Source organism: Dermacentor variabilis, chromosome 2 (genome assembly GCF_050947875.1).
Source record: "Dermacentor variabilis isolate Ectoservices chromosome 2, ASM5094787v1, whole genome shotgun sequence".
In the NCBI taxonomy this organism is placed as follows: domain Eukaryota; kingdom Metazoa; phylum Arthropoda; class Arachnida; order Ixodida; family Ixodidae; genus Dermacentor; species Dermacentor variabilis.
This window is the reverse complement of record NC_134569.1, coordinates 82343202-82365374: the sequence shown is the minus strand read 5'-3', so window position 1 is coordinate 82365374 and position 22173 is coordinate 82343202. Positions and strand designations below refer to the sequence as shown.

General features: G+C 45.6%; 1 protein-coding gene across 1 annotated transcript; it reads right to left on the bottom strand.

The window, feature by feature from the left end:
* Positions 1 to 1377: 1377 nt before the first annotated feature.
* LOC142572165 (lysosomal acid glucosylceramidase-like) lies at positions 1378 to 18539 on the bottom strand. The gene is made up of 10 exons (XM_075681088.1): positions 18407 to 18539; positions 16592 to 16777; positions 13773 to 13937; positions 12853 to 12986; positions 10174 to 10346; positions 8914 to 9157; positions 5470 to 5694; positions 4547 to 4710; positions 2014 to 2151; positions 1378 to 1528 (listed from the first exon to the last, which is right to left on the bottom strand). Exons 1-10 carry the CDS (start codon positions 18522 to 18524, stop codon positions 1423 to 1425), a joined length of 1653 nt encoding a protein of 550 aa, XP_075537203.1. The 5' UTR covers positions 18525 to 18539; the 3' UTR covers positions 1378 to 1422.
* Positions 18540 to 22173: the final 3634 nt, after the last annotated feature.

Here is a 22173-nt window from a genome sequence, read left to right as displayed (position 1 = left end):
TGAGTTAGCACCTCAAAGTTGTATACAGTAAGTCATGAGGACGTCTCGTTGCAGACTGGGATGTGGTCTTCCTTGCCGTGTACTTAAGGATTAGAGCACAGCTTGAGATGGCAGCTGTACGGCGAAGACAGCTAAATGGCTATCTTCACCGATATTTGGAACGCATTACCTATTGAAGCATTTGACAGAGACCGTAAATGAAGACGAAAACGTGAAAAAGTAAGTACGCGTCAGCGCAAGAGTACATCGAATTTGAAGAAGTGGAGGAACTGCTTAGCAGTAGTGTACGGTCAGGAGGACGAATAACATTTCTTGAAAAAATATATTAAGAAAAGAACAAGCAGGTGCCTTCCTCTTCGCGCGAGGAGGTGCCCTCAGTCCAGGGCTCTTACGGCTCTTGCTGCCTACTGCGCCTGCCACACGGGCAACTTTCTTATATTACTAATGTTGGGTTCGAGCTTGTCATCAGGGCCTCCCACTGGACGGGTGTGCGGTTGGGAATTTGCTAGGCTGCCTGGATGTTGCGTCGCGCTCATGTGGTGTGGTAGAGGGAGGTAGTCATTCAAAACGTGCAGCAATCGTTCTATCAGATAACGCGACCAGGTGATAGTAAAAGCAGCAATACTGTAAAGTACAAAACCACTCATAATCGAGAAGCTCTCAAAATTTAAACCAATGAAGCATGGGTTTTTAGATGAATGCGTGGCCTAACAGGCGAAGGATTCAAAAATTAAAGGCGAGTCAATGTATCGAGCATTTTAGTTCGTTTAAACAATGACGACATGACAAAGCCATCTAGGCTGCACATTGAAATGAATGAGTAACTACATACGCTATGTAGCAGTGAGTATTAAATAATTATGGAGTTTAACGTGCCAAAACCAGGATCTGATTATGAGGCACGCCATCGTGGAGGACTCCAGATTAGTTTTGATTACCTGGTTTTCTTTAACGTGCACGTAAACCTTAGTACACGAGAGTTTTAGGCGCACGTTACAAAACCCTTGGTGGTCAAAATTAACCACATGTGCCCCACTACGGCGTGCCTTATAATCAGACTGTGGTTGTGGCACGTAGACCGCCAGAACTTAATTTTACATTTTTTTTACGGTATTGGTTACCGTATGGGGTAAAGAAGGTACAGGAACCATTGTGCAGTGTTTTCTGCGACGTGCCGGGGCCCGGGCTTTCCTGTACGTCCAGTTTGCAATGTGTAGCTCATGTGACGCGTGACATCGGGTCGACCAAGATCTGATACAGGGTGGCCCATGGGGAACGTTGGGGTGACTCGTCCCACAGATTGGAAGCGGCTTAGCCCAAGTTGGTTGGACTTCGTCTTGTTACTAGAACTGAGTAATCAATAAATGCAATCACAAATGCTAAAGAATAAACTTCTTATTTGCTTCCAAAACGGATACATATTCACGACTGCCAAATAAACGTCGTTATCGACCGCTCGTTGACGATCTTCTGCACGGTGCGAGAGCCAGACGCGTCCTTGATCTTCAACGCGTGTTTCTTGTCATCCCTTAAAACAAAACAAGCAAGAGAGCGCATTGACAAGCTGTGAGGATACAGGCAGCATAATTCAACAGCACTCAAGAATTATCAGTAAAGTACAGATTTCTTCCAACCAAGCAAAAATGTAGGATAACGCTTGCATATGAGCACTGACCACCCAGGGTACCTACGATTCTGCCAAACGACAAAGTGAGAATATATTTTCTCTGTTACATGACCGAGTAATGTTTAATGTTGATAACACCATTAGGATTAGAATGCTAAAGATGTGATGACTAACACATATTTCAGCTTACGCAGGCGTTGACAACGGCATCTCTTGCTGCATATATAGAGGTGAAATTAGAAATGTGGATGATTCAGCAGTATATACCATTCCATTGATAACATACACGAAGGAATAATGGGCACGGTATACGCCTAAGTGACACACGCGCAACATAAAAGCCTATAGTCGCAGGACAGCTCCAAGAATGAAAAGCGGATGCTCACCTGTTCAACACGATCACCACAATCGCCGAATCTGGCGTCAAAAATGCCGCATACTGGATGTTAGTTGCAGCACTGTTTTGAAGAAGCGACCGCTCCAGTCGACACTCAACCCTCACACTGCCTCTCGGAACGAATTTGCTGCAAAAATATGAAGAGAGGTTCAAAGATTTTCACTTCGACACGCCTAATGAGCTGTAAAAAATCCGAGAAGTTGAAAAATTGCACACATGTAGCTGCGATATTACGATAGGAAGAAATCTCCCCATGCAGTATGGTAACGAGAGCAAGAAATGCGGCACTAATAGTCAATCAAACTTTTTTTATCCAAGGATTATTACTATACTGTAAAATCACCTTCTAATATTGAAGGGGGAGGTTACCTACTTCGGTATAACGGTTGTCCGCCCTCGCCGCTGGTATTGTAACGTGGGTGGATAAGGAGGGGAAGGAAGGGGGTGCGCTGTGAGTTACCACTAGTTAAATCGAAGCCGTAAACCCGCAATGGACCGTCGAAAAACCGCGAAAACTTGCTTTCTGTCGTGTCTTCGTCAGCAAGATGGAATGTTATTTAGTGCAATAGCCAACAGTAGCAGTGTGCGGCAGGTATCAGCGTCTCGTGAGTGTGGCGGCGGAGCACTAAAAACCTCTGATTTCGTACAACGCTCGTTGCTGCCCCAGCGCACCCTCTAAATGACAGAATGATAATAATAATAAATTGTTCGTGCTGGCGTTGGGATATGAGTTTTGCAAGAAACATTTAGCGGTGATTTAGCGGTAAATGCAAAATAAATGCCTGAGCACTTTGTCGCATCTCTTCGAGGTCCCGAATCTTCGAGGTCCCGGGTGGCAGGAACTCAGACAAGCTGCGAGGAAGCAGCTTTTTCTCTTGCCACCTTTTTTGTTCTGTCGTGTATACGAATGCGAAGTGTTGTTCTGCAGCTCATTCGGCACGTGTCCTGCACCTTCAAGGAGCGAAGAGGCATGACATACATACATACATACATACATACATACATACATACATACATACATACATACATACATACATACATACATACATACATACGTACGTACGTACGTACGTGCATGCATGCATGCATGCATACATACATACATACATACATACATACATACATACATACATACATACATACATACATACATACATACATACATACATAATACACACATACATACATACATACATACATACATACATACATACATACATACATACATACATACATACATAGATAAATACGCGCTCTCGCTCTTCTAATCTCTACCATTCCCTATACCTCTAGCATGAGACCGGCTTCCCCTCACTCCACACACACAAACTTCTTTCCACTTTGACACTCCTAATGCTAACGCCTTATTAAAATCCTTACAATGCTAATAAGCTGACCGATTGCCAAGAACGTTAGGTCAGAGGTCCTAGTTTATAACGAACGATTTTTTCTTCTCTTTTTTTCTGATCATACGTCACACTGGATGACCGATCCTGGCTATAACAGTGGCGCGGCTCGAACGAAAGACGAAGGGCGCGAAGTACGAAAAACGAAGTGGATGATTATGAAGTATATGCATGGTCCATGGACGCGAATGACACCTTGTCCGCTCACGTGTAGCAGTTTTATCGCGGCCGCTTTTAAGCAGCATCTTTCCTCCAAGTACCGCAGGCCTCGCGCTCTCTTCTCGTTTGTTTCCGGCGTAATTATGCAGTATTTTCAACCAAAGCACATTGTCATGGGCACGGAGAACGCGGGAGAAAGTGGTTATCGACGTAGTTTGTTAAGGGGGGGGGGGGCGGCAGTGGCGGAGTGCAAGTGGGGCCCGCTGATACAGCAGTGGGACTCGTTATTAAATTTGGTTTTCAGGTAGCAGACAGTTAGTGAATGTTTTTGACTGCTGCTTCAGATTGTAATTACTACCAGCTTCGCGCACCGACAGCTTTCGGCTTAATTGGCGCGACGTGTCCTGAGTGCACGGTGCCTGTGTCTACGGTGGACAATCATCTCCCTTGGAGGCTGTGCCCTGGTACTGAGGTAGAAGATGCTCAGGGAGGCCAAACTAAATTCTAATGTTCCTTCCAGATGTCTTTACCCGCAAGATAACGGGCAACAAAAGCGCTAATTCATTGCTTCAGAACGAGAAATAAATAGGGCTGTATGAATTTATTTGATACCCTTTTGCTGTTCTCAGTACATGTGCCATGCGGCAAATGTCTCGAATAAAGATAATAATAAAGAGGAAATAACTGTAAGTCTTTATCACGAACTAGAAGAAGGTTTGTTATATCAATTTATAGAAAACCGTTGTTTCCTGAAGACGAGATTTTAAACTGAATGCCATCTCCGCTAATTCTTAAATAAACTTCTCTGTTGTTTCTCTCTCTGTTGCTCAATAGAAATTATGATTAATTCATTATACTCACTGCTTGTTAAAAACCCATTTCGTCGTGATAAGGTTCTACCGTAGAATAAAGAACCAAAATAAATTTTTTAAAAGATACAAAATAATAAAGGCACACCTGACGTGGGCCAAGGCGTAGTATGTCGGCTGCTTGTAGAACTCCTTAGCAGTGGCATTCACGATGATGGGCGAGTCGACAAAATTTTTCGCCCAGTTGGGGCCTCCCTGTAGATCCAAGGCAAGGTTCCAGTCTGTCCATCCACTAGCCCAATGAGTTAGGTCCTAAGGATAACAAAAAAACGTTTATATATATATATATATATATATATATATATATATATATATATATATATATATATATTCCACCTTACGTTCGAGCCAACAGCCAACAAAAGTACGGCAAACGTATCGCATCATAGAATTTGTGTCGTCTAAAGAACGCTTCACAAATATAAAGGAGAAACAAATGCAAATGCAGGGAACTTAGACTACGTTCAAAAATACTGCATTGTTTGCTTACAGTGCTTCTTATCCGGTACTTAGGTTGTTGGGACTACCCGCTTGAAACGCACTGTCGGTTTACGTGCAGTATCGTTTTATTTATATTTTCAAATAACGCGCACTCTAATGGATGCTTTGAATTGTGATCACAGGCCCATGACATGAATAATGAGACCTGGATCGTCCCATTGTCTCTTTATTTTTGTCTACAGTGTTGTTTGCCTTGTACGTACCTCTTCCCTATTTAACGTACACTTCATTTTGGGTGTCTGTGAATGGGAGCCCGTTCTTTTTCATTCCTTACGTATGACTTGTCACTTGTGAAGAATTAGGTAATGCTTAAAGTGCTAGCGTATGTTACGCTGCAGTCCAGAACAGAAGAGGGCAGCATGCGTGGTGCTCAAAATAGGCTGAGTTGTATTTATTTATTTATTTATTTATTTATTTATTTATTTATTTATTTATTTATTTATTTATTTATTTATTTACGCATTTTGGAGAGTTTGGTTGAACGCGCTGTTGAACGGTTAAAAGCCTCACCTCTAGTATGTCGCTGGCGTACTGTTCTGCGCGTTCCCAGCTTCCCAGTATGACCTTGTCTTTAACAGTCGGTTGAAAGCCAGGACATGCTTCTGTGGCCAGAATGAACGTGTCTGGGAAGCTCTGGTGCACTTTGTCGAGGACCCATGGGCCAATGAAGGTGTCCATGTACCAGTGGACAGCGACTCCACGGACGTATTTGGCTGCCTCCGAGTCGCCTAGCACCTGTGTGGCAAACCGTTAAAGTTGATATTGGGGGGAAAATAACGTAGTCGCTGCTTTAAATGCATCTGGAGATGAACGAGCCGTCAGCCACGCGTGGACCGAGGCATGCTTTTCACAGTATGTCTTTTACATGAAGTGAAACGTGTAAAAAATAATTGGAATACCTCACGGCGCGGCTATTAAAGAGTGAATTTCGGCATCGCTCTCTTGCCAATGGATTAGCGCGCTGTAGCCCCACATCTTTTGCCACTCATGACAAGGTCATGCAAGCTGATAATGATAACATGGGTAGACGTTTGGTCTTGCTTTCATTTTTCTTTCGCGCTTTAATTCATGTAATACCACAAATTTACGTAAAGCACACTGCTAGGCATCTTCACAACGGAAATATATTACGAGGTGTCATCAGCAAAATAGGGAGGTACAAGGAAACATGCTGTTTCTAATGAGCCATGAGCTTCTGCTTCGAGATACCTTTTTATTTAACTTTGAGAGGAAGTCTCGAAAGACCTATCAAATAGCACATAGGGATGCGCAAAACGCGTGGTACAGTCACAGCGCTAGCTGGAGAAGCGCCTTCATTGAAGCTTGTCTGTCCCCGACGTCAACGGAAAGCTGCGATCTACTGCTGTTCTCTGTTCGACAGTCTGTCAAGCCCGCCGTGCCCTAGCTTCTGTGGCGTGAGTATATTTTGGCTCCATTTATTCAGCAGCGGTGCATCGTCACGAAGACGAATCATGAAGCCTGACGCACTCCTAAAAAGATGGAGGAAGGAAAAAGACTGGAAGGGAGCATGACGTCAGGCAGCTAGTATCGGCAAGGCCACTTCTTCTGACGCCGACCCGCCCCCCCCCCCCTCCCCCAATTTTTTTCAGGACCCATTCCCGCCTTGACTTTCGGAACATATGCCCTTGCCGGGCATATGTTCCGGACTTTTGAAGAGGACAACACCACGGACAACACGATGGAGGTAAGAGTCTGCGGCACTTCCGGTACCGCAGGCTCTGACCTCTGTCGTGTTGTCCCAGCTGCGAGACTCAGGGACCTTCAATGGCATCGATGGTACGGACGCTGAAGACTGGATTGCCTGGTATGAGCGTGTAAGCGAAAATAATCGGTGGGACCCAAAGCTAATGCTAGGGAATGTGATGTTCTACCTCCAGACACAGCATGGTACGAGACCGACGAACATAACATAACGAGTTGGGACGTCTGCAAGCAGAAGCTTTTGGGCCTCTTAGGAAAGCATTTTGGCCGTCAGCTGGCAGTGAGGAAGCTTGTTCCTTGGTAGTTTTTATACTGATGTCTGAGTGATGATCAGCCTCGACAACTCCTATCGTATACAAGATACAATTCCCCTTAGCAGAATAATTCAATAACTATGCTCATGCTGTCACAACTACGGCCGCGAGGAAACTATCGAACAAGTTATTTGCCATTGTCTTGGCTGCACTGCGGAAGGGTGGTGGCTTACGTCCGCGTTGGTCCGTCTCGACCACTGGCCTCTTTCAGAGCAGACAATCCTGGAGTGCCGGCCATACGATCGTCAAACCAGAAGTCGGCCAACGCTCTATTGAAATCTCTACGTTCTAGATAGCTTGTTATGAAAACTTTGATACTGCCAAGCGTTCTTTCCCGCACACCTGGCTTTCTTCCCCGCACGTTTGCTTTCTTTCTCTGCTATCATTTCCGTATTTCTTTCCCTCTTACCTCATCCTCATTGTTAGGTGATAAACCAGAAGTTTCTCTTTCGGCTTACTACCTGCGGTTCTCTACCTCCCTGCCTTTCCAATCTCGTTTCCCTCTCTTTCTCTCTCTCTCTCTCTCTCTCTGCCCGTAGTACACATACACTCTGCGCGCTCAGCGGCTATTAACCTTTGCCTATTACGTGGTGAGGGATTATTACCCAAGGGCCTTATTCTTGCTATCTTTATGACGGCTGCAAAAATGTCACGTATCGCTTCCTTTAATATTTTGCCTTTCTTCATGCCCTAAAATCACGCCCTCCGCAACTGGGATTACAACGTGCTAGAATACGAAGGAGGGGCCTATATAGCTCTGCAATCCAGTAGCGACAACTAGAAGCCGAATGGGTGCCAACCAATCATAGCGCGTCAACCAGTCATTGCAGCTGATGGCACGAGCGCGCTCTCTTGGCAGAGCAGTCCGTTCTGTAGTATCGGTGGAGCCATTGGACGATTAGCTCTTTCACTGGCAATGTGTAAGTACGGAGGCTGAATCCGGGTGGCTCAGTGCAGTTTTTTTAGAGCGCTACTCTTAGGTGCCCGTTCCTGCGTTGATCATTGGCGTGCCTCGGCGTCGTATCTCGGCGTAACTGAACGAACGAGCACAGCGAAGGGTGAAAGAGCGAACGCGGAGTGCAGCGGAAGATGAAAGACGGCGAGAGCGAAGAGAGCGCGAGGAGGAAAGTGGAGCAGGAGGGTGCAGCGGAAGCACGAGGAGGAAAGCGGAAGAAACCACCTGGAAGCACCAACAGATGGCGTTCACGTCCGCGCATTCGCGGCAGCGATGGCTCCGGCCGTGCGGGGGAAAGAAAGTATCAGAAAGCTCGCCTACGCGCGTAGCGTTCGCCGCAAGCGTTTCCCGGTAACGATTAGGGTTGCATAAGCTGCAGTTGCAAGCGGCAACTGTGTGGCCGGTCTATATATCGGTGCAGTGATCGGTGTGGTGATCGGTGCGATGCCTCAATATATCGCTAAATAAAAACACGTATAGAGCTGCGCTCAGATTTCGCATTAGGCAGTACGGTAATCGTCGATGAATTTTCCCTCCATAAATATTTCTCAGGGCACTTTGACATTACTGCAACGGTCACGGGCAGGCATCAAAATGAATGGGAGCGTGGGCAGTAGAATATCGCTCACCGCCATAATGTGTAAGACCAGAACTAGTATTGTGCTATCTTCTTAACGTTATACAGTCCGCGAATTGGCATGCGGAATGGTAAAACATCGTTTCTCGTACTAATATGCTTTAGCAATTAGGTACATTTATCAGGCTTTAAGAATTTTGTACATCAAAAGTTGTTTAGCTGGGTGTCCTGCACTGTCTATATAAACATTTCATGAGAAAATTGAAATTTTATTCTGAACTACGCAATTCATAACAATATCATAATAAAGTATTTTACTGTGAAAGTTGTTTTTCATACAACACAACGACTATGCGTCGAAATGATCTCGGAACAGTGATATGTACCACGTCTATCCAGTGCGGAAGAACGATGCGATTGTCGTCGAAGATCATCAGCTGCAACTTGTCCGCACCATAGCCGGCTACAGCCAGCGCCGGCCCCAGATCGAGCTTGACGAAATCCCTCTGCGTCCTTGGCGTAAAACCCAGCGTTTGCCAGGGAAAGCCCGGTACGAAGCCCGTCGTAGGTTCGTTCTGCGTTGTCAAGCCCCATATAGGAATGCCACTACGCTCATACTCCTGCACAAACCTGAAAGCCCGCGAGAATGCAAAGGGAGAGAAATAGCGATCACTTGATGAACTTGTTCAGGACATAAAAACTAACTGCTAGGTTATTACTGCGTGAGGCTTAGGCGAGTTAATATTTGTGTCGTACTGATTAGCCTCACTTATACGCAACTTGTTTTTTTTTTAAAGCTTTTTCTCGGGCTCTTCTCCCCCCCCCCTCCCAGTAACCCAACCGGATGTACGTCGTATCATATCTGTATATAAACTTTACCCTGCACCAAAAAAATCCAGTTGGATGCTTGAGGTCGTGTCCTGTCTCAGCACGAGTCCCCTCGTTTGCGTACAAAACCTGCCGCCATCGAAATATTACTACGTTTACAGGTGCCCGCAGCTTTCTGTGATGCTCGCTTTTTTTTTATGTTTTAACATACTGCTTCATATAATCGAGACAACATCCCGAACCACGAAGCACTTGGAATATATTAATTCTTTTCAGGAACTGATAGGTAATATTGGTGTGAAGGAGACAGCACAGAACCCGACTCGTACGTGAATCGTATATAGTTCGTGTATAGTTCAATTAGACAATAAACAATGTTTGCAGACATAACAAGCATGCGCTGTAAAGAGCGAAACGTAACTCAACTAGCGAACAACCAGAATATTTAACAGGAAGCAAATCCAGCATTGCAAATCTTTTACTCGTTTTCTTTTCTAATATTACGCTGACTCTGAATAACGTGACGCAATGTGCACTCTGTCACTCCTGATGTCCTCGCATAAACATTCAGTCACCTAGCTAAAACTAAAATATCAAGTCGCGGCACTGCCAGCCATTTATGGTTTCATGTGATGTTCCTTCGTTAACATAACCATAAATTTTTCTTTCTCCACTTCGCACCTTCGATTTCGCTTTTCTCTTATTAGGTAGCCACAGCGTTCAGTAAATATACTGGTCCTTGAACGCATAAAACTGTCACGCTGGTATAGATGTGCGACAGCAAGACGCAGCAGTATAAAGGTACATGCATTAATTACCTGACGTAGTACTTTGCCCACGCCTTGTAATAGGGACCTCCCGGTTCACCCTTGAGAACCCCTGGGCCCTCCAGCATGTTGCTGGTTTTCATCCAAGATGGGCTGCTCCAAGCACTCCCAAACAACCATATGGGTTCGCTAGAGAAAGACATGGCCTTTTTGATGTACGGAATCTGCGAAGAAAGGGCGTCGAAATTTCTAAAAAAATTTGCCGCTGTGCTCCCAGGCAATGATAATAAGCTCAAAACTGCGAAAGGACCATTTCATCAACGGCATTCTCTTACCGACAAGAGTTAGTAATTCAAATAAGGCTGTTTCACGGTATTTATTAAAATGACGTTAGAAATTAATAGCCACATTTCGCGGTCAGGTACAGAGGCCAGTAATACAATTGTTGGCCGTCTTAAGCAGATAATTGATTACAATGAAGGCGCCCAATAAAACAGCGGACGAAGGAAGGAGACACGAGACAACCACGTAGGCGCACCGTAGGTGCGCCTACGTGGTTATCTCGTGTTCCCTTTCTTCGTCCGTTGTTTTATTTGGCGCCTTCGTTGCAATCATGCATAACAAACTCGCCCACCAGCACGTGCTCAGTTAAGCAGATAAGTCGCGACACGCAACTGGTATCTAATATTTATTGATTATATGTCTGCATTGTAAATCAGATGCTTCTTGGTCTATGAGCTGTTTACCTACTTGCATCCCGCTTGAAGTGAAGGGAAATTGGGATTGTGTGTTGATTCTATTTTCATCTTTCATATCTGCGTCTTCTATATGTGCAAAGCAGTGGGACATCGTTAGTATTAAGCTCAGGGCTTGCATATTGAACAAAGATACGGTAATATTTCTTAAACCTAGTGACACAATTTCATATGTAGCAATCAGGACAAAATATGCTTATATTTCGAGTGTATTAAATAACCTCATTTCAGATTGACACAATTTCATATGTAGCAATCAGGACAAAATATGCTTATATTTCGAGTGTATTAAATAACCTCATTTCAGATTGAGGTGTGACAAGTACTAACAAAGTCAAAATATCTATGTGAACAAAGAAGTAAGAAAACGCGGCTTGTTAGAAGGTACCATGGTATCAGAGCACAATTTCAAACTTGCCACATAAATCCATGCCACTGTGCACAAAAATACAATTTCTCTTGTGTAGCCGGCTATGAGGCACTGTATCTTTTTCATATTCCTCCACTTGTTAACAAGAACATTCCAAACTTAATCTCATACATTTTCTTGCGAACTTTTTGCACTGTTTTGTATGGAAGTCTGCGGAGTAAAACAATAGCGGTCACTTTTATCCTTTTTACCCTTTGGTTACCACGCGCAAATGACCATGTTTCAGAGGCCTAATAATAAAAAAAAAAATTGCTGCCACCGGCAATGTGCTTTAGCATAACATGCAACAATATAAATTGCGCTAAACTAACTGGTGTTTCCAAAGATATAACGTGGAAAAAAAAAGAAAAAAAGAAATCATGAGCAAATGATTCGCTACCCTAACAGTTTTGTGGTCACACGAAAAAAAGATACTGGTAGTTTCTTCCGAATGAGAAGCATTGAAAGCGATAGCCAGGTTTAACGTTGCAGCTGAAGGCGTCTCAAAACGCTGGCGGAATGAGTAGCACCAAAACGGCGTTGCGGCCATCGCATCTCGGCTGTGCACGAGTGTCAGACCGAAGGAAAACCATCGGCGTTCGTCAGCGCTCAAAGAGAGGGTTAGATGTTTAGCTTGACGTTTATTGTCCGCTCCGCTCAGGCCAATGTATACACTGGGGTGGGGTACGCATGCACGCAGCTGGTCATCGGGAACACTAATGTGTATGCGTGCCAGCAGGGGAAGTCGAAACGCTGCCCTGGCTCCGGTAGAGACAATTGAGTGGATGGGGACGGTGCGCCCACTTGGGCTTCGTCGCTTCCCCAGCCAAACGCACTGCACGTCTCTGAGTGCCTCCTAACACTCACCCCGCGGGTTGCACGTGCCTCTCGGTGATGGCGGTGGGAATGCGCTTCGAGCGCCTCTATAATTGTCATTGCAATAAAACACAAATAGGTGAGCATTTCCTGTGCACGTGACATGCAGTGAAGCAGTTCCACGACTTAGCGAGGCAGAGATAGACTGTATTTCCTGAAGCAAAGTTCATTCTTTTTTATTCGGCGACATTGCGCTCAAGATGGCACGGTATGCGCTTTCGCCTCTTCTGCATCATCCTAAGCTGGGGTTGAAATTCCGGTATACTGGTTTTGGAGGAGTAACGGTATTCGCGACCTATTGTGCACGAGCTCAATTCTGAACAACCTGGTCAAAACAGCGACGTGGGGGACGTTTTAGCCGCAAGAACAAAATCTAAACTGTTCTAACCAGCGTGAGCATGCTCGCTTCTACATGTGAGACGTCCGGATGACCATTGTGAGCGCGCCTGATAGGAATAAAACCTCTCATAGTCGAAGCTTAAATTTACTGGTGGACAGCTGCCTACATTTTTTTTTCAATTGCCACGCTTCAACGCTGTGAAATCAATATCTAACGATCTAAGTCCTTTGACTTAACGTCGAAAGGCTAGATCGTACGTGTGTAATGTAACTGACTACCCGCCAAAAGCGCAAAGCATTCCGCTAATTTCTGTAATCAAACGCTAGTTTCCTCGGTTGCATTTGTGTTACCTTGAGATCAAAGTCTTCCGGGGCAAGCGTGAAGTTGTTGAGCTCGAAGTCGCCGGGAGTATCGTCATACGTGTACTTGCGTTCAGAGAAATCGCAGCTCGCCAATGGAATCCTGCCGACGGTGTACCCAAGTCCTAAAAACAGAAATGGAATAGAGCTTTATAAGGCTCGCGTGGCTGATTGACGACCACAGAACACCGAGAGAGAGTAAGCGCCCGGGTTTTAACACGGGTTGAGAGCGTGTTGAGAGCAAGAAGGAAAGCTTCATTTTTGGAATAAGTTATCACGCGTATATTGTGTTGTTCTTTTGTCGGTGACGTTTATTCACCTGATTATGACTTTTATCTCAGCGGAAGACGCACATATTCTATCCGAAAATCCTTTAATGTTGCCGCGAATTTTGCCGTGGAAGAGTCTTGCCTAATCACAACTCGCGAGCGACGCGAATTGTAGTGCATTCTAGAATGTTAGTGAGCACGAGCGATTAACCTGAAAAAGTGGACGTACTTGACCCGTGAGATGATATTTCGATGCCCAGTGATTGTGCTGGCCGCTCTTGTTGAGCTTTTAGCGTTACTTCTTTTGCTGAGCACAAGTTTACCCTGTAAAGAGTGGCTCACAGTTTTGGTACTCACTGGCCCTTCACCGTGACTACAACGCGACAATACTGCACGCATCGTACGTCCCAATGCTAGTCAGTCAATTCCATGAGACCGAAAACTGCTCAGCCACCTTCCTCCCCCCCCCCTTCCCCTTCTCATTTGCAGGGGCATTGTATTCAATGGTTCAATAACCTAAGTAACCTTGCCGCAATCATTTTCTGTGGCGTTTCTCGCAATGTAAGTTACGCTCGTGAAACTTTAAGGAATATTAGATTTGAAGCGTCGCCAAGTGTTATCGTATGCGTGCATGGCGGTTACCTTGCTTTGCGTAGTATGACTTGAGGATGTCATCTTGCATGTTCGTCGGAAGAGACTTGATGTTTATTCCTGTCGCATCGGTGAAAGCGCCACCGAAGCCAAACACCTTCTGGTACTTTCTCGAGAAATCGACCACAAGGAGCAACGTGTCGTTGTCGCTTGAACCTGTTCAGACGCGAACAGACGGGAAAAATAACTTTAGTAAACTAGTGCCGAGACGATCATTCGGATATCGGTGGGCGTATAATCTGAGGTCGCTAAAAAGAAAAAAAAACTCGTCAATTGAGTTCAGGAATAAAGAGTTGTGAACGGTGCTGATTGCTGGCTGCGCAGAAAAGCTACAAAACGCTGACTTCATATTTCAGAGTTCTGAAGTGCCAGTTGAACTGCAACACAAGTTTTATTACATGGAAATGTGATTGAATGCAGCTGGAAAGACACTATAGAAGCGTTTATAAGTGGAAACCTTTCTTCTAAATAAATATTCGTGGCTTTGTTATCGCAAACACCAAAGATCGGTGGAGCTGGGGGAAGGCCAGTAAAGAAGTGCCAAACGGCACACAAGACACACGAGCGCCGGCAACGCGTCCCTACGGCGTCCGCCAAAGGCGCCTACTACGGCTTCCGTGATTCGCATGGCCAACGCCGTAGTAGACGCCGCAGTTGTCTCCACTCTGTACGGGCGAGGCACCCTAGCACCCATCGGAGAAGAACACCCCTGCTCGCTCGCCTGATCCCCCTGCCTCACGCGCCACAGAAGAGGGCACGCATCCGGGCTTGGCCGGAAGCGCGTTTTCTCCTTTCGCGCACGAGGCAAGGGGCTGAGGCGAGGGAGGGGAGGGGAGGGGGCGTTTTAGAGCGCAGCTCTTTGGCGTCCGTTCCTGGGTTTCGCGTCGGCGTCGTCGTCGGCCTCGTAACCAGCTGCGCCCCCCTTTCATCCCCCCAGCGCTAGCAGCGACCGACTGATACCGCTGGATGCCGCTGACGCCGCTAGAGAGTCAAGATAACGTGACTGCATAGAACACCGTCGCCGCCATGCAGAAAGAGGAGGAAAGGGTCCCCCCCCCCTGTTCTTGTGTGGCGGATAGGGTGCTCTTCAGTTGCCGACGCGCCGGTTATTCGTTGTCCCTGAAACCAACTCCGCAGCTGGGGTTGACTCACTATCGGCGTCAGCGGCATCAGTCAGTCGCTGCTATCTCTTCCCTCTTCCCTTTATCGTGTTGTCCGCTTGCTGCGCGCGCTTCTGCCCCCATCGTTTGCCGCTGGGTGTACACGCTGCCCCCCTCCCCCCTCTTCCTGCGAGTCTCCGGTTGTCAAAGCGCCGGCTCGAACTTAATTCCTTTCTTCGCTCCTCCTCCAATGCAACCCCTGTGCGGTGGCAATCAGAGAGCCAGATCGGTGGCGGCGGATCTGTATATGTGCACCGCCCGAGCCGAAATTGCCGCTGCCGTTCGCCCTGTGCGGTGGCAATCAGAGAGCCAGATCGGTGGCGGCTTGACATAAAGACAAACAGCAATTTCCTAACACTTATGCGGGAGAACATCCCGTTCCTCTCGCTCGTAACGCGTCCCACGGCTGTGACAACCTCGCGAGGCACTTGTATAGATCTCGTCTTTGAGAATCAAGCATTGGTGTACCAAGTCGAACATATATCAGTCTATTTCTCCGACCACAAAGCTTCCTTCATGACTGTCAAGAACTGTTAGTGGAGTCTTTGTTAAAGGAATACGTGTGAAAAATAAAAAAAAAATTCTGTGATAGCGCATACATGTGTTGCTCGATTTCTTTGCCTCAATCTATCGAAAAGGTGAAACAGCTTATTTGCTGCGCTCAAATTTCGCATTAGGAAGTAACGTAATCGTCGGCAATTTTTTCTCCAGCGGCTGCTGCTTACGGCGTGGCCGTGCGGGCGCCGTATCTTCAAAGCGATCTGCGATGTTTGCAGAGTGCGCGTTGTGCCGGTAGCTTCGCATACGCTGTGCTTTCGTTGTTTGGTTGGTGTCGAAGCGAGAGATGCACGAAGGTCAATTCGCTCGGGGCTGCTGCCGCGATTCCTCACTCCAGCGTTTTGATAGCGAGTTTCCTAGGTCATCGAGCGAGATGTGTTCGTGTTTACCCGTGCGCGCGTGACACGGTGTTTGTTAATTTAGTTAGTAAGCAAATGTTTACCAAGTTCACACGGCAGATGAAACTGGTATCCTTACTTCGTATAGCTATCTACTAATTTGCTACCGCAATCGATGTTTCGGCTATTGGGCGAAACAGGGAGTTTCTTTTTTGTACAGTAAGAAGTTGATGGAAATCAAAGCTAGCTCTCAATAGATAAGCAGTAGCAACGTAAAGAACCTATTGTTAGAATTCGAAAATACTCAGGCTGTTGAGAGTGATAACACAGAACGAGCTGGCGGAGGCGGCAAAAGACGAACATAACATGTCCTGTAAAGAAACTTAAGCCGGCCACGGCGGCCGTATTTCGATGGGGACGAAATGTGAAAACATCCGTGTACTTAGATTTAGGTGCACGTTAAAGAACCCCTCGTGGTCTAAGTTATTCCGGAGCCCCCCAATACGGCGTGCCTCACAATGAAATCGTGGTTTTGGCACGTAAAACCGCATAGTTTTTTTTTAAACTTCAGTCACGTGTTGCGGCTTAAAAGTAAGAACTGAGCTGCTCTGTACTTGCAAGCTTAGGTTCCGAATTACACAACGGGTTTGTAAAACGCCTGGACTGAAATGCCGGCAAATACTACGTTTCAAAGGCCACAACCGTTCACATTTCTATGAGTACAACAGCCTAAATGTGAAAGAACGCGACTGACCAGTCTTTTTACCGAAGGGTAAGGTGGTCTTGGCGAAACGATGGCCGGCTTTGCTGCTCTCGAACACCAACGCTGCTTCAGTCGGCAAAGGTCCGATGTCCCCAATGAAGTCGCAGTACGTCGCGTTGCAGACGCACACAAAGCTGCCCCGGCCATAGTCCCTGGGCTGACATTGGGCAGCTACGGCTTTGGTTGAAAATGGGTTAGTGTTAATGAAGCAGATGAAATTGGACGCACTGTGAATATGTTTCACGAATTTGATTTGCTCAAGTCTGCTGTCAACGCTAGGCCAATTTGTCGCATTACTCTTCGAAGTGCAACTTTCCTATTTCAAGTCTGACTCAACTCACTTAAACTGTGGCCGACCGAGGAGTGTCGCCGAAGTGGTGCCCTGGTTCTACCACTTCAAGTCCACATCTTCATGTGAACTTGTCGTTGCTTGCCTCAAAATACGTGCTGGCACGTATTTTGACAAAGCTCTGACAGCTTGCCGCCGGTGTGCTAGACCACTGCATTTGGAAATAACTCTGGCTATTTTTAGATTTCGAACCGTATTGAACATATACTGCTTGTTGTGAATGGTGAGCTCCGAATCATGGAGACTATTCCACTTGATTAAAAGCTTCCACGAGGTCGAGAAGATACCTGTTATCAAATATTCACCCCGCTTTTAATATTCGCAGCTCCAACTCCAGTCTCGTCCATACGACCTTGTTTTGCAGCTATTCTTTCGTTTCCATTTCATTCTTTTGTTATCTTCACTTGCACTGAGAGGGGGATACTGGCGATAACAGTAGCTCGGTGGCGTCCGAGTTGATGACGAACTTGAATATAAAGGAATATTGAAAGAATGGTCCCACAACACATGCCATGTTTCTGCGTTATTACCTTCTGAAAATGTTTTCCCGAGCTCACTTGTGCTCGCTAATGGAGCATTTATTTTCGCTTACGTTTGTCAAGGGCATCAGTTCCCTGTGCCGTTTCTTCACCAGTTACGGGCAGCTTCGTTTTCGTGGAGCTTTCACCGTTCGTTTAATATATGAGCCCCGTGTCACTACATATAATACGTGGTGAAGCAATTCTGTGCAGTGTACTGGATATATACGTATATATTACGAAACTTTCTCTATTTACGTAGAATATCCGCCACGATGACGACTGACAGAAAACGCACGTGTCTTCTACATTACAGAGAATGCTGGCACAGTTAAACCATGCAGCACGCTCAGAAAAGGGCTCAGAAAACATGGAAAGAATGCGCGCGGCAAGCACCGCCTCGCAGAGTTCCATACAGAAACAGGTGTAGCAACCCTCTTGTCGTTTCCAGGGTAGCGAATTCTAGTTTTCCGAGACATTTAAGCCAGGACATAATATTACTGAAGCCAAATTTAGAGTAATAAAGGCTATTTTATGCCATAGCAGCTTCAATCGCCGCAACGAGAGCATATAGAAATGCAGTGTTATTGTTACGCTATAATTGAAGTAAGATAAATAAAAAAAAACATTGCGAGAGGTTCCTTACCCAATTTTTTTCAGCACTGCGCTAACTACGAGAGAAATTCTTGTTTTATCATCATATTTTCATGACATTTGAAATTCTATTTCTGATTGTTCACCTTTTGCGTTAATGGAGCTTTAAGATGTCGACAAGTCCAAATACGAACGACACACACACAAAGGTCTTAATTCTGAGCTCTATCATTGTGAAACGTTCAATTTCAACCCTCATGTCAAGCCGGTTACTCCTGCTACTTTTCGTTGGCTTACTTCTACGCAACGCCATTCTAGGCACCTATTGACAGGTCATCCACTCACCTGATAAAAGTGCCGCAAAAGTTGCTGCGGCGATGAAGACGTCTTTTCCCATACCACGGCGTTTCCGAAGCGAGAATCGAACGTCAGCAGATCTGCCTTGCTCTCCAAGCGGCAACATCGTTCGATCAGAGGGCCGTCTGTTCTTATCTGGCATGCAAGCTAGTGGTCCAAATGAGCAGATTAGATCAGAAGCGGCGCGCACTTGTGCCTATTTTGACATTGCAGATAGCGAGCAGCAGCAATCGTGATTTGCTACGTTCGAAAGAAAGAAAAGGAAGACGATTCACGTTATGTCAATGGCTGGATGTGCTTCGACGGCTTCGCGCTCTGTGTTTTCAGAACATTATGTAGACCGATTAACGACGCTTAATGAAACAAGAGATAGTAAGCACAGAAGCTGACATCGCGCCAGCACAGGCGCTTGTTCAGAACGTGCTTTTAGCTGGCACAAACCTGCTTGACGCAGTCTGCTTAAGAGGAAGCTTTAGCTTGGGGGCTCCTATCTAAATACATGTAAAAAGAGAATTCGTTGCTCTCGGCAACCACTGCACCAAATTTGACGAGGTCTGTTGCATATAAATGAGAAGCTTAAAATCTAGTGAGTGTTGGTTTCGAATTATTTATTTAGGTCGTCAATTTTTTATAATTGGCAAACATCAAAAATTTTCAAAAAACGAGACTATCAAGTTTACAACTCTGTAACTCATCAACGAAAAATGATAATACGATTCTGTGAAATGCATCTAAAAGTACATACAAAGCGGACAAAATTGATATGTCACACATGAATCTCAAGAAATTTAATACCATGGAAATACAGCTTTTGCAGAACCCTTGTAAACAACGTAAAAATTCAAATAAGATGTAAAATAACATATCGAATTTGTCCGCTTTCACTGATTTAATGGATGCCGCTCACAGAACCGCGATATTTGTTCTTGATGCAGAGCTATGAATATTTAAACTTCGTGCTTCTATTTCATTCAAACTTCCGAATTTTCAAAATTCTTGTAACAAAATTCAGGCTCTAAATTGAAATTACGCTTCCATCAGTCACTAGAATTTAACTTTCTCTCTCAAATGCAACAAATTTCATTAATATCGGTCCAGGGGTCATCTCAGAAAACGTTTTTGCGTTTTGTATGTATTTGAATAGGCCGCGTCGGAGTTGGGCCTGAGCTAAAGCTTCCTCTTAAGAAGAAGAAGGCCAGAAGGGGAGGTGGGAGCATCGCGGCGGGACAGCGAGCGGCGCTGAATGTAGCAGCAAGTCATGACGATGATAGGTAGTGCTAATGGGGCCAGGGTGGCTTCTTTGATGCCTGCTTTCACGTCGCACTGCAGTAGCTGGTTGTTGCAACGCTGAGTCTCCTGTTTTTTCAGCCTCTTCCGTCGTGTCAGTTTGATTAGAACACCCACGCTACTTCAAGAAGAGATAAGAATCAAATGAAAAAGAAAGATCTGCGGATCCTATGGTAAACGATGTCCCCGAAGCTTTGTATGCCGTTTGCTTTGATTGACGTTAATTAGCGGTGATGTTAGTCTAGTCCAATATGAGATTGGTGAGTTGACGTTACACGTTACCTGTGCACCGCTGCTGTTTGTCTGCGTAGTCCACAGAACACACAGGGAAACGTGTTTGCTTGAGGCGTTGTTGTGCGTCATTGTTCATAATCTCTCAGAAGGTTGAGCATTATCATCGACTCACATCGCACATCACATCGTGGCAGATGTGTTAAACATTAATTATGGGGCTGTACATAATTCAATAACTTCGAGGTTTTAGTTTTAGTTTTAGTTAATAATTCAATTAATTATTATAACTGCATGTATACATTGTAAACATAAGGTGGCCTCGTAGCCTTCTATCTGACTATCTCGGCTGCTCAATTGCCATAGTCAAAAGGTCGGATTTGCGTCTTTCTTCTCTCTCTCTCTCTCTCTCTCTCTCTTAATCTGAAGGTGGTAAGCTCGAATTCGTCTCTTCCAGTACGCTACATCCCCAGGCTTGGGGTGGCGCCTGACGCCGGCAAAATTGCCGAGAGCCAGTGGGGCTACACTAATTCAGGTATAACCAAATTAGGAAGACCCACTAAGATTCAACAAAAGAGACTCCCTCACCTGAACAGGAATTAGCCTCCCTGGTGCAGTATTCGGGCACTACCTCCCAATTGACTCATTCGACCAACCAGTGAGCCTCAGTCCCTAGCAGCTGCGGAACACCTGACCAAGGCGGTGGTCACACCTGCAATGCAGCAGAGGGTGCTAAGAATCTCTCGACCCGGACAGGCCAGCAATTGAATCTGACCCTGGCAACGTTCAACGCCCCAACTCTCTAGAGTGGAGCTAGCTTAGCAGGACTCTTTGATGAACTGTCAGGCACTGTGTGGGATATCGTTGGCCTTAATGAGGTTAGAAGAACTGGTGAGGCTTATACAGTGTTTACTTACGGCCACGCCCCGTGTTTCAGAGGATTCACATACAGTGCGTAGTAAAAAGGGGGAGGGGGGATGGTGGGCCCCGGGTGCCAGGTGCCATTTAGGGGGTGGGGGGTGTCATATATGTCTGAAGACACCCCCCCTCTTTTTGCCGGCTTGACTGGGCGTAAATGGTAAAGAATGCTGTGGTAACCAGCAGCCTGAGCTCATGTACCCGATGTACCAGATGTGTAGTGCCGCAGAATTGTCGGCTGAAGCATTATCAACATCTTGCGTAATAATTGAACGAATGTGCGGGCTAACACATTTAATTCGCTAAATGGTCGCTAAACTACTCGCCTTAACGTAACGTTTCATGTGCGGTGTGCTCGTGTGGTGCGATCATGCGTCGCTAAACATACACTCTAGCGATGTGGTTCTTGGGTCCCTCTTCCGTTCAGTCCGCGCTATCTTAAAGTAGGATGCATTAAATAACTGTTTAATTAGGAATTACGGAGGAAGCATTGCAATTCGGGAATGGAGGACCTAAAGTCATATTAACTATACAAAAACTTATCTAAACAAATTCGTCTTGGGTGCTAGAGCCTGCAGTATACTTTGGCACTGCGGGCGGCCCAGTATGGCAGTACTGAAAGATATATGAAATAGTGCACCAGTGACGTCGATCCCTCTATCCTATTCATGCAAGTGCAGACCAACAGTAGCGCGAGCTTTCGCTGGCGCGCGTTTCATGACGACCTCTCTCTCTCTCTCTCGCTCTATCTATCTATCTATCTATCTATCTATCTATCTATCTATCTATCTATCTATCTATCTATCTATCTATCTATCTATCTATCTATCTATCTATCTATCTATCTATCTATCTATCTATCTATCTATCTATCTATCTCTTTTTTTTCTTTTGCGTGGTGACGCCAGGAATCGACGCGAAGCGTGCTCTATTCCGTTCCTAACCTTGTGGCGGTACCGCAGCTTGGATAATCACGTTTGCCAATAGCAGCAAATAAAGAAAGGCTTTATGGATCAGAATGAAGAGCACTCGTAATTGTCATAGCATTGATGCCCAGACAGCAGGGAAGCAGGTGGCATTTTCTGATAGTGTGGGGAAATCAGTGCCACTGACACGCTGTTAAATTTTCGTTTGGGTTCAGAACCGCCCACAGCCAAAATACTGCACGCCGTTGTATCTACGACGATTTTTGTAGAGTTGCTCTTGTGCAACATATGACAGTCGGGCTTCAAGTTTGCAAATGAAATATTACTTCTGAAATCGCTAATTAAAAGTTTATTAAAATATTTTTGTTACTTGTGAACCATATTTTCCACAAT

What these genes read in the sequence shown, in the direction of transcription:
- LOC142572165 (XM_075681088.1), bottom strand. Translation starts at nt 18,524, where the DNA reads ATGTTGCCGCTTGGAGAGCAAGGCAGATCTGCTGACGTTCGATTCTCG. An exon ending in CGGAAGACTTTGATCTCAAG is followed by an intron (nt 10,347 to 12,852) that starts GTAACACAAATG and finishes CTTTCTTCGCAG; the next exon opens with ATTCCGTACATCAAAAAGGC. An exon ending in GTGGTGATCGTGTTGAACAG is followed by an intron (nt 1,529 to 2,013) that starts GTGAGCATCCGC and finishes TTTTGTTTTAAG; the next exon opens with GGATGACAAGAAACACGCGT.